Genomic DNA, 13,120 nt, shown 5'->3' on the forward strand with positions numbered 1-13,120 from the left:
TGACTGGGTGTGTGTGACTGCAGGAGGTGGAGAGAGATGAGGGTTACCTCCTCTTCCTCGCTGCTGGCCTCCTCCTCCTCCTCCTCCTCTTCGTGGTCGTCCTCCTCGCTGCTGGAGCTCTCATCCTTCACCTCCGTCCTCCAGGCACCAGGGACAGAGGCTTGGCGCTGGAACTCCAGAGCCGCATCCAGCGCTGACGCACACACACACACACACACACATTGTTCAACCTTTTAAAAACTTTTGGGGGGGTAAATATTTTGTAAACCTTTCTAAACTTTTTCCCCCCACACACAGGACGGATGAACCTCATCAAGTACTCATCAATGATGAAAACCTTTTTTGTAAACTTCTAAAACATATTTTCAACAAAACAAACTAAAGTTAGGAGCCTGGATTTAAAATGTAAGAACGAGAAAGTTGAAAAATCTAAGAAGCGAAAGTAAAAAGTTAGTTAGAAACCAGTCCAGAAAGTTAGAAAAATAAATAGTGAAGTAAAACACAAATACCAGAAAAATCTACTTAAATACAGTATTTGGATTTGTTACTTCCCATCTCTGGTTATGCAACATGTATACATCACTGTGTTGAGACAGTAACCTAGCAACCTGGAGGCTCTCATCAGGCCTGCCTTATCCCTGTACTCCATATAACCCAGTTCACTACTGGAGGAAGAGGGGGGCTGAGTCCTGCTTTATCCCTGTACTCCATATAACCCAGTTCACTACTGGAGGAAGAGGGGGGCTGAGTCCTGCTTTATCCCTGTACTCCATATAACCCAGTTCACTACTGGAGGAAGAGGGGGGGCTGAGTGTAGAAGTGGGGAAGTGGGTTTTAACTGTGTTTAGGCATTTAGCATAACCCAGACCTAAATACACACACACTTAATTTGGCCATCTAGGTTGACAAAAAGTCAGGCTGAAGCCTAGCCATATGAAAGCTGGCCACAACCACATGAGAAGTGTTGGTGCATACACTGCTCTACAATAACACTCTACAGCAAAGCAACATGTGGGCTGGGGAAATGGCTAGGATCACTGTGAATGACAGCACTATCATTTCAACAAGGATTCAACAGTAGAGACACTCAATTATGCCTCAGTCCCTGGATCAACACTGAGCTACCTGAAGGAAAACAAGACTAGACACAGAGACACCAGATGACAAGCTGAGGAGGGGGGGGAGAGGGAGAGGAGAGAGGGAGAAAGAGAGAGGGAGAAAGAGAGAGGGAGAGGAGAGAGGGAGAAAGAGAGAGGGAGAGGAGAGAGGGAGAGGAGAGAGGGAGAGGAGAGAGGGAGAGGGAGAGGAGAGAGGGAGAGGAGAGAGGGAGAGGAGAGAGGGAGAGGAGAGAGGGAGAGGAGAGAGGGAGGGGAGAGAGGGAGGGGAGAGAGGGAGAGGGAGAGGGAGAGGAGAGAGGGAGAGGAGAGAGGGAGAGGGAGAAAGAGAGAGGGAGAGGAGAGAGGGAGAGGAGAGAGGGAGAAAGAGAGAGGGAGAAAGAGAGAGGGAGATGGAGAAAGAGAGAGGGAGAGGAGAGAGGGAGAAAGAGAAAAGATGGGTGGGAATGAAGGAGAAAAGGGTGGGGGGATCTAGAGGGAGAGAGTTAGATGTTGTTTTCACCTCTCCACCACCAGCTGCACTATCATCATCATCTGCATTCAGCCACTCAGGTGAGGCTTAAATAGCACCTAACAAGCTCTACAACACTGTCTTCTTTTACACAGCATAACATGTCACAATCAGCAGCCGGCTACCCGTGTGAATACTAAGGGGCTGATAAGCTGAATCCAGAAGTAATTATGAGCAGAGAGCAGGGGTGTCATACAGAGAGGCTTCCAAACAGAAATAGACCGAGAGGAGCTCCCTCCCTCCCTCCCTCCCTCCCTCCCTCCCTCCCTCCCTCCCTCCCTCCCTCCCTCCCTCCCTCCCTCCCTCCCTCCCTCGTAGCAGAAACACACCCTGACATCCCTCCCTCCTGCTCCTGCTCCAGGCTGGACGGGGTCTGGACTCACCTGGCTTCAGCACTGCATCTGCTCTGGGAGGACAGCGACCATCCACCTCCCTCACGTCTTTCCTCAGCACGGTGTAACTGCAACACACACACACACACACACACACACACACACACACACACACACACACACACACACACACACACACACACACACACACACACACACACACACACACACACACACACACACACACACACAGTGTTAGCCAAGCCAGCCTGCTGCAGCAGGGCAGAAAGAGGGAGGGCAGCAGAGGAACACAGCTACTGAAGTGTGGGTATTGCCATGGAGAGAGGTGAGGTTAGGTGGTCAACACAGATACAGCAGGACAGCTTCAGGCACAACACCTGCACTACACTGAAACACAACACCTGCACTACACTGAAACACAACACCTGCCCTACACTGACGCACAACACCTGCACTACACTGACACACAACACCTGCACTACACTGAAACACAACACCTGCCCTACACTGAAACACAACACCTGCCCTACACTGACGCACAACACCTGCACAACACCTGCACTACACTGACACACAACACCTGCCCTACACTGACGCACAACACCTGCACAACACTGAAACACAACACCTGCACAACACCTGCACTACACTGAAACACAACACCTGCACAACACCTGCACTACACTGACGCACAACACCTGCACAACACTGAAACACAACACCTGCACTACACTGACGCACAACACCTGCACAACACTGAAACACAACACCTGCACTACACTGACACACAACACCTGCACAACACTGAAACACAACACCTGCACTACACTGAAACACAACACCTGCACAACACTGAAACACAACACCTGCACAACACCTGCACTACACTGAAACACAACACCTGCACAACACTGACACACAGTCCAACCCTGTCCTCCTGTTCCACACACTGAATGGAATGGGGCTAGCTGCTGGAAAACCACTTTCAACTTCAAGAGCCCAGATCATTATTAGAAACATGTGTTTTCATCTGTCTGGCCTCATGCTACGTGACATGAGGGATAGAAGGGTGCACACACAGAAAGGTTAGTGAGACTCAGTGTGGTTAACGAGCTGAGCTGGTGGCTTGTGGGGGTTTTATCACGACCACACAGCGCGGTGCTGGACCAGGGCAGCAGGGCAGCAGGGCCATGGACAGTCAGTCACCACTGATGAGGATTAAAGGTCGTCCTCATCACACCACCCAGCGTTTCCACCAGACTCAAAGTGAACCTGACAACCAGTAATTAGACTTCAAGCCACAACAGACTGCTCCATTAAGTCCAATTTGAGAAATAGCTTGCTTGATCCACTTCTGTCCAATCCCAAACAGGTGACTGCAGTGTCTGAGTTCCACAGGTGGAACCATCACTCCTCTGTCCCTCCCAGCTACACACAGTCTCTGGTTATCCCTGCCCTCCCAGCTACACAGTCTCTGGTTATCCCTGCCCTCCCAGCTACACACAGTCTCTGGTTATCTCTGTTCCTCCCAGCTACACACAGTCTCTGGTTATCTCTGCCCTCCCAGCTACACAGTCTCTGGTTATCTCTGCCCTCCCAGCTACACAGTCTCTGGTTATCCCTGCCCTCCCAGCTACACACAGTCTCTGGTTATCTCTGCCCTCCCAGCTACACACAGTCTCTGGTTATCTCTGCCCTCCAAGCTACACAGTCTCTGGTTATCCCTGCCCTCCAAGCTACACAGTCTCTGGTTATCCCTGCCCTCTCTGCCCTTCCAGCTATACACAGGCTGATCAGCTGTGATACTGCTTGGTGCTGATCAGCTGTGATACTGCTTGGTGCTGATCAGCTGTGATACTGCTTGGTGCTGATCAGCTGTGATACTGCTTGGTGCTGATCAGCTGTGATACTGCTTGGTGCTGATCAGCTGTGATACTGCTTGGGGCTGTACACATCTAATCTGACATGTAGCAAAGACTCACATTGTTGTTTTATTCCTGTGAGAGCCACAACACTGTTGTCAGCCTCTGTGTTAACAACACTACCATTACCATGCCAACAGACAACACTACCATTACCATGCCAACAGACAACACTACCATTACCATGCCAACAGACAACACTACCATTACCATGCCAACAGACAACACTACCATTACCAAGCCAACAGACAACACTACCATGCCAACAGCAAGTTTTAAACGCAGAGACGAGGACATCATCGGAAAGTTACCGTTTCCATGACGACAGAAGCATCTTGTGATTGAACTGTTCCTTTGAATATTCCACAACACTTAAGTGTTTACAGAAAAGGTTGGAAAATTGCTGCCTTCCCATTAGCTCCAAGCTCAGTCAACCAGATGTCGTTTCCCAACAATATAAACAACTATTAAAAGTCAGTGTCTTAGAGAAGTCTATTCCTAATGGTGTTGCTGCCTGTTCTGTGCCTAGCTGCAGTTCCAGGATCAGCCTGTAGAGGGCGCTCCTGAACCAAACCCAGGACAGCAGCACAGTTCCACTGTGTCCCCTACTCCCTGACACCCACCCCCACCCTCACTCACACCCTCACCCCCTCACCGCGACTGAGGACTGAGAGGGGAGTCAGAGGGCTGAGCGGTGAGGGGGGAATGTCCCTGTACTTACTGAAAGTCTCTCTGGATAAGAATGTCTGCTAAATGACTAAATGTAAATGTAAATGTAGGACTTACAACTTTCCGTCCTTGAAGGAGCGGACGAAGATGTTGTCCTTTTTCATTGTGACGTCGTCATGGCAATCCGGGGAGATGACCTTGTCGAGGAGAAACAGGCAGAGTGAGGACATTTTCTTTTATCGTTTATTGACCTTTCAGCTTTGTCACTGGTTCCTACGGATGTTAGTCAGTAAGAGATACTGTATTATTTTGTCGTTCCAATAACACATCACTACTACCTGACCCACAATCTAAAATAACTCAAATTAAATAAATAAAAGACTAAATCTTCAGGCCTCTGTAGACGCTGTATTGATTTTGACGGCTTGAGCTCAAAATAAGCCATCAAATAAAAAACTAAGGAAGACAGAGCGAGATTCAATATGCTGGGAGAGCGCTCCCAGCATGCTTCACTCTGCAGTTTACTGTGTGTGAGGACGACAGCAGGTGTCTGGCCTGTGGAAGACTACAGACTACAGGCCACAGGACACTACCCACCTCCTGGAGGTTTGATCTACACAGCCAAGCCTTCACTTCATCTCCACCCACATCGCTGTTTCCTTTCAAGATTTCTCATCTTTCATTTCCTTCTGTCCTTTTCCTCTCTCTCTCTCTCTCTCTCTCTCTCTCCCTCTCCCTCTCTCCCACCTGAGCTCCAAGACATCTGATTGCTCCTCCTCACCTCACTGTAACAACAGCTCCCAGCGTGCTGTGCGGTGCTACAGCAGGGCCCTGCAGTACTGCGGGCCGCCACCAGGAGACAGTGTGGCGGCGGGCGGCAGCAGCAGCACGCCAAGAACAACAAACCCTGGAGGCGGAGCCTGCTGACTACACAGGAACAGTTAAAGGGCCAGTGTCTGTGTCTCTGCTGTTCCCCATGATCCGCCTGTACCACTTACATAAACAAACAAGGCCTGTCACCCTGTCGCTGGGTGTTCTCCCCCATGCAGAGCAGCGCACAGCCAGGGTCGGCTGGGAGGGAAAGGCTCACACTGAATGATGATTTTCACATCAAAACACAGGCCAGCTGTAAGTCATTTCAGCTATTGGTTCCAAGGCGCTTGCAGTGCAGCTTCTATCTTAAACGCTGCAGGATTCAGTCATCCAAACCAATACTACTTTTCTGCAAATCAATCCAATTTTTGTGCGTGTGTGTTTTTTAAACCATCTTTACAGAGGAGACTGCCTAGCCCACTGCAACAGCCAACAGCTCTGACAGGAGCCAGTTTGGAGACATTACGTAACAGTCCAGTTCAGATGAAACGCTCTAATCCTGAGGACCAAGAGAACGCCAGGGGGTTAGACCAGCCGGCAGCACACACACACACGCATGTGTGTGTGTGTGTGTAAGCATGTGTGTGTGTGTAAGCATGTGTGTGTGTGTAAGCATGTGTGTGTGTGTGCTCACTCACCAGAGCAGGGTACCACGTGGTCTTCTTCTTGTCTCCTGTGACGACGGCCTCCACACACACCACCTTCCCGAACAGATCCTCATTCTGCTTCTGGTCCCCCTCCTCCTCTTCACTGGAGGATGAAGATGACTCCTCCTCCTGGCTGTGAGGAAGCACACACACACACACACACTCAGACACGTCACACGCACACACACACTCAGACACGTCTACACCCCAACACCTCCCCTCCCTGCCTGGAGCAGTCTGTGTGGTACCGCGCCACAGCACCAAGACTACAACCAAACAGGCCAATAACACACTGAAGCAGGGACACAGCGACGGAACCAAGCAGATAGTGTTACTGTAACAGTGTCAGTGTAACAGTGTTACTGTAACAGTGTCAATGTAAGAGGGGGGTCAGATGGCTGAGCGGTTAGGGAATCGGGCTATTAATCAGAGGGTTGTCAGTTCGATTTCCGGCTGTGCAAAAATGCCGTTGTGTCCTTGGACAAGGTACTTCACCCTCCTTGCCTTGGGGGGAATGTCCCTGTACTGCTAAATGACTAAATTTAAATGTAATGTAACAGTGTTACACTGTAATAGTGTTACTGTAACAGTGTTACACTGTAGCAGCGTTAGTGTAGCAGTATTACACTGTAACAGTGTTAGTGTAGCAGTATTACACTTTAACAGTGTTACTATAACAACCTGCACAGCCCCAGTTGTTTACTCCCGGCTCATTACAGCGGAGATACAGAGAAGCTCAGACAGTGGCACATAGTAGCTTGCAGAGAGCCATGTCCAGCAGAGCTAGCAGAGGAGCAGAGCTAGCAGAGCGAGCAGAGGAGCAGAGGAGCAGAGCGAGCAGAGGAGCAGAGGAGCAGAGCGAGCAGAGGAGCAGAGCGAGCAGAGGAGCAGAGCGAGCAGAGGAGCAGAGCGAGCAGAGGAGCAGAGGAGCAGAGGAGCAGAGGAGCAGAGCGAGCAGAGGAGCAGAGCGAGCAGAGGAGCAGAGGAGCAGAGGAGCAGAGCTAGCAGAGCGAGCAGAGGAGCAGAGGAGCAGAGGAGCAGAGGAGCAGAGCTAGCAGAGCGAGCAGAGGAGCAGAGGAGCAGAGCGAGCAGAGGAGCAGAGCGAGCAGAGGAGCAGAGCGAGCAGAGCTAGCAGAGGAGCAGAGCGAGCAGAGGAGCAGAGGAGCAGAGCGAGCAGAGGAGCAGAGGAGCAGAGGAGCAGAGCGAGCAGAGGAGCAGAGCGAGCAGAGGAGCAGAGCGAGCAGAGCTAGCAGAGGAGCAGAGGAGCAGAGCTCAGTAGTTCCTCTCCATCCTGGTTCACTATGTCAGAGACAGAGCACCTGTGACCTAGCTCAGGAAGCTTCTGGTGTAACTGTGGTGCAGAGAGCAGCCTCGCAATCCAGACCTACTCTATAGAGAATGTCTAAGGAAGGACAGTAAGAAGCAGACAGTCCTGGTCCTCCCTGAGACTGGAGCCGTACGGTGGGGCAGCTGGGGCTGTTTAGGGCACAGCAGCAGGCAGGAAGCTGCCGGCTGGGGAAAGACATGTAGTGTCTGTTCTCCAGCCCAGAGAGCAGAGGTATGAGACGGTGTCTCTGGCTCAGTCTGAGAGAGTGCACCAGCGCCGTCTTCAGCCAGGAAGATGATTGTGTCTACTGCAGCGGTATACTGCTCAGACGGATGGACAGTCTTCTTTATTCTCTCCCTCACACACACATACCAATGGGTTTACACACTTTCTCTTCACACACAGACTCCAAACTCAGATGAAGAAGGCAGGAACTCCTCCCCCAGCCTTAGGGACTGTTACAGGAAGGTCGACAGAGAGGGAGGGAGATAGCGAGAGAGAGAGAGAGAGAGAGAGAGAGAGAGAGAGAGAGAGAGAGAGAGAGAGAGAGAGAGAGAGAGAGAGAGAGAGAGAGAGAGAGATAGAGACAGAGAGAGATAGAGACAGAGAGAGAGACAGAGAGCACTAAGCTCAAAACCCTCCACCGCCTGATCCCCCCCCCCCCCCTCCCCCCCCCCCCTATACTGTGGCATCTCTGGCCGGCAGGGTGCTACTCACACTGGGTTTGAGCGCCGGCCACGGTTGCCCTTCTTGCCGATGACAGGAGTCCCAAAGTGCTCTGGGTTGGTGAGAGGCAGCCTGTCCAGAGTCTGGAACACAGAAGCAACATCTAATGACACCAGAGCAAACCAGCTGGGACTCACCTTCTCCTGCCTGAGAGCACACTGATCTGCATGTCCCGCAGAAAGGGGGTGGAGGCAGGGACGTGTTGTGGTGTTGACAGGGTGACTCGCCTCGCTCTCTGCAAAGTGACGCGCTCCTTTCAGACACAGAGACGAGCGGCGCAGGGTCTTCTCATCACCGTCATCAAACACTGCAGAGACACAGACGAGGAAACAGCTGAATGTAGGACAGAGCGTCTGCACACACACACACACACACACACACACACACACAGATATACACACACACACAGATATATACACACACACAGATATATACACACACACACACACACACCACACAGATATACACACACACACACACACACACACACAGATATATATACACACACACACACACACACAGACATATACACACACACACAGATATATACACACACACACACAGATATATACACACACACACACAGATATATACACACACACACAGATATATACACACACACACACAGAGATATATACACACACACAGACACACACACACAGATATATACACACCACACATGTGCACACACAGACAGTTACAACACACACACACACACACACACACACACACACACACACACAGACACACACCACTACCCTCCAGGGCCATAGCAGACAACACATCTCTGTTCCAGACTCCACCCTGCTCTAACACAGCCCACTGCTTCCACCGTACCATGAGAACTGGTGTTCTTCAGCCAACACACAGCCAAGCAATCAGACTGTGTTCCAGCTCACTGCTTAATATCACTTCAAGGATCCCTCAACTGGAGCGTCAGAAAATAGGACAGGGAACGCAGCCCCCAGAACTGCTTCCTGGGAGGGTTTGTGTCACCTGCGTGGGAGAGGGGAGGGGGATGTCTGGGTGAGACAGGAGGGGTAAGAGCTCGCCTCAGACTCACCCACAGTGTAGATGCTGGCGTCAGTCAGCTTGGTGATGGTGGCTTCCTGATAAACTCCATCCTGGTTCTTGACCTCCACAGCAGCTCCCACCTGCAGAATCACACAGACACGTGTCAGCTGGACACACCCTCCCCTGGACACACCCTCCCCTGGACACACCCTCCCCTGGACACACCCTCCGCTGGACACACCCTCAGCTGGACACACCCTCCCCTGGACACACCCTCAGCTGGACACACCCTCATAATGCTGCTCGAATGGTTTGATACAGGAACTAAAGCGTCAAACTGTGATTGAATCCTGCTGTGGTTTTTCTGGATTGACATAGGAGCTGTTGCTGTAGTAAAATCACTGGTAAACATTTGCTACAGGATATGAGAAGCCGCAGAGCTGAACTCCGTAGCTCCGAAGTCGTATAAAAGAAAGCATCCCAAAAAAGATTCAGTAATGATCTGTTTCCAAAACAAGACAGAGACTCGCAGTGATGCTTAGAAAGAAGGACTGAACCTTCCAGTCTTGTAGAAGCAGAACTGAAACAGCACCTCCTCTTCCAATCACCTTCAAACTAGCTGCTTGTGTTAAACCCTGTGATGAGTATGGGACTAAAGTAACAGAGCTGTGTGCTGAATCCCGGCCCCGGCCCCGGCCCCGGCCCCGGCCTCACCTTTAGAGGCCCTCTGATGTGTTCATCCTGGACCTCCGCTGTGGACAGATCTGGTTTAAAGGTCACCTGGGGGAGGGAGAGGAATCAGTAACCATAGTATACAAAGATTTCTCCAAAAAAGCAAGGCATAACACACACACACACACACACAACTCCTCTACATAACACACACACACCTCCTCCACATAACACACACACACACACACACACACACACACAGTGTGCCCAGCTCCTGACTGTTGGGGTCTCAGGCCAGGGGTCTGGGGGGGCCTCTGGTATATCTCTGGATCGATAGCCAGGCTTAACATGATAGGGCTGTCAGGAGCAGGGAAGTCACTGTCACAACACCCTGCTGGTGGGGGGGCTCTTCCTGCCAGCACCCCGCTGGTCAGGTCAGCCCTCCCCCACCCTTCCAACCCCTCACTCCCCTCACTCCCCTCACCCCCCTCCCCTCACTACTGTGGTGAGCTCGTCATAATCTGATTAGTCAGTGATAATCTTGCATGTGATGGCGTATGACAGGCAGTATCCAGCCCCCCCTCTCCTGCCCCCCTGGTTCTGACAGGCAGTATCCAGCCCCCCCTCTCCTGCCCCCCTGGTTCTGACAGGCAGTATCCAGCCCCCCCTCTCCTGCCCCCCTGGTTCTGACAGGCAGTATCCAGCCCCCCCTCTCCTGCCCCCCTGGTTCTGACAGGCAGTATCCAGCCCCCCCTCTCCTGCCCCCCTGGTTCTGACAGGCAGTATCCAGCCCCCCCTCTCCTGCCCCCCTGGTTCTGACAGGCAGTATCCAGCCCCCCCTCTCCTGCCCCCCTGGTTCTGACAGGCAGTATCCAGCCCCCCCTCTCCTGCCCCCCTGGTTCTGACAGGCAGTATCCAGCCCCCCCTCTCCTGCCCCCCTGGTTCTGACAGGCAGTATCCAGCCCCCCCTCTCCTGCCCCCCTGGTTCTGACAGGCAGTATCCAGCCCCCCCTCTCCTGCCCCCCTGGTTCTGACAGGCAGTATCCAGCCCCCCCTCTCCTGCCCCCCTGGTTCTGACAGGCAGTATCCAGCCCCCCCTCTCCTGCCCCCCTGGTTCTGACAGGCAGTATCCAGCCCCCCCTCTCCTGCCCCCTGGTTCTGACAGGCAGTATCCAGCCCCCCCTCTCCTGCCCCCCTGGTTCTGACAGGCAGTATCCAGCCCCCCCTCTCCTGCCCCCCTGGTTCTGACAGGCAGTATCCAGCCCCCCCTCTCCTGCCCCCCTGGTTCTGACAGGCAGTATCCAGCCCCCCCTCTCCAGCCCCCCTGGTTCTGACAGGCAGTATCCAGCCCCCCCTCTCCTGCCCCCCTGGTTCTGACAGGCAGTATCCAGCCCCCCCTCTCCTGCCCCCCTGGTTCTGACAGGCAGTATCCAGCCCCCCCTCTCCTGCCCCCCTGGTTCTGACAGGCAGTATCCAGCCCCCCCTCTCCTGCCCCCCTGGTTCTGACAGGCAGTATCCAGCCCCCCCTCTCCTGCCCCCCTGGTTCTGACAGGCAGTATCCAGCCCCCCCTCTCCTGCCCCCCTGGTTCTGACAGGCAGTATCCAGCCCCCCCTCTCCTGCCCCCCTGGTTCTGACAGGCAGTATCCAGCCCCCCCTCTCCTGCCCCCCTGGTTCTGACAGGCAGTATCCAGCCCCCCCTCTCCTGCCCCCTGGTTCTGACAGGCAGTATCCAGCCCCCCCTCTCCTGCCCCCCTGGTTCTGACAGGCAGTATCCAGCCCCCCCTCTCCTGCCCCCCTGGTTCTGACAGGCAGTATCCAGCCCCCCCTCTCCTGCCCCCCTGGTTCTGACAGGCAGTATCCAGCCCCCCCTCTCCTGCCCCCCTGGTTCTGACAGGCAGTATCCAGCCCCCCCTCTCCTGCCCCCCTGGTTCTGACAGGCAGTATCCAGCCCCCCTCTCCTGCCCCCCTGGTTCTGACAGGCAGTATCCAGCCCCCCCTCTCCTGCCCCCCTGGTTCTGACAGGCAGTATCCAGCCCCCCCTCTCCTGCCCCCCTGGTTCTGACAGGCAGTATCCAGCCCCCCCTCTCCTGCCCCCCTGGTTCTGACAGGCAGTATCCAGCCCCCCCTCTCCTGCCCCCCTGGTTCTGACAGGCAGTATCCAGCCCCCCCTCTCCTGCCCCCCTGGTTCTGACAGGTGCTCCAGCTGCAGCAGCGCTGGCTGTACAGAACACATCCTCTTCTTCGTGTGCATTATTAAGAGAGCAGCATGTTCAGAGTGTCGAGATGAAACTGAAACTGTCCTTCTGTACGCAGCCCACACTGATGCTCCAGTCAGACACCATCTTTTCTCCTCTCAGAGAGAGACCATCTCCTCTCCTCTCAGAGAGAGAGACCATCTCCTCTCCTCTCAGAGAGAGAGACCATCTCCTCTCCTCTCAGAGAGAGAGACCATCTACTCTCCTCTCAGAGAGAGAGACCATCTCCTCTCCTCTCAGAGAGAGACCATCTCCTCTCAGAGAGAGACCATGTTCTCTTGGGGGTTAGAGGGGTATAGTAATCCTGTCTCTACAGCCGTTATTACACTGCATTGTTGACTCAATTCTGACTGGTCAATTACAGCATTCTACAACCTGTTATTTCTGAATAGCAGACCGTTGCCAGCCTAGAAATAACAGACCGTTGCTATAAACGCACTTCTGACCATTTTCTTTTACAAAAGCGATTTTAAATTAATATTTTGTGTCAAATTATTGATATCTGTAATAAACAGCTGTGTAATAGGCAGAATAATGTGCAGCAAGCTCGTCGTCGTGGACAACCCCAGTCTCAGGGTGATTCAGAAGATACACTTCAGGTTGGGTCACACAGTCAGGGTGTTTATGGCCAGGTCAGTGTAGAGAGCAGGTGAACAGGACTCACCTTGGCCTTCACCAGCCTCTTGGCTGTCTTGATCTTGGCTTCACAGAACGCCCCCCGGTACTTGGCACTGACGTCCGTCCCCACTGTCAGGTAGGGGGGTTCCTCCAGAGTCTGGGGGGGAGAGAGAGGGGGAGGTTAGGGGAACTCTGGTGTGGAGCCCTGTGTGTGGAGGATGTGCATCAGGGCTGGTCAGACAGCCTGTCCCTGAGCCACAGCACCTCCCTCCAGGGCTGGTCAGACAGCCTGTCCCTGAGCCACAGCACCTCCCTCCAGGGCTGGTCAGGGAGCCTGTCCCTGAGCCACAGCACCTCCCTCCAGGGCTGGGAGCCTGTCCCTGAGCCACAGCACCTCCCTCCAGGGCTGGTCAGACA

General features: G+C 53.4%; 1 protein-coding gene across 1 annotated transcript in view; it reads right to left on the reverse strand.

The window, feature by feature from the left end:
- The window catches only part of arid4b (AT-rich interaction domain 4B), a 33,204-nt gene that overhangs the window by 9,146 nt on the left and 10,938 nt on the right, over window positions 1-13,120 (reverse strand). Inside the window, 9 exon segments of the mRNA XM_084708877.1 lie at window positions 48-193; window positions 2,010-2,086; window positions 4,688-4,767; window positions 6,082-6,223; window positions 8,135-8,226; window positions 8,371-8,450; window positions 9,207-9,297; window positions 9,872-9,937; window positions 12,750-12,860. Of these exon segments, the coding sequence (XP_084565003.1) occupies window positions 48-193; window positions 2,010-2,086; window positions 4,688-4,767; window positions 6,082-6,223; window positions 8,135-8,226; window positions 8,371-8,450; window positions 9,207-9,297; window positions 9,872-9,937; window positions 12,750-12,860 (885 nt within the window).

This window comes from Hypomesus nipponensis, chromosome 11 (genome assembly GCF_054491055.1).
Source record: "Hypomesus nipponensis isolate SF chromosome 11, ASM5449105v1, whole genome shotgun sequence".
Taxonomy (NCBI): Eukaryota; Metazoa; Chordata; class Actinopteri; order Osmeriformes; family Osmeridae; genus Hypomesus; species Hypomesus nipponensis.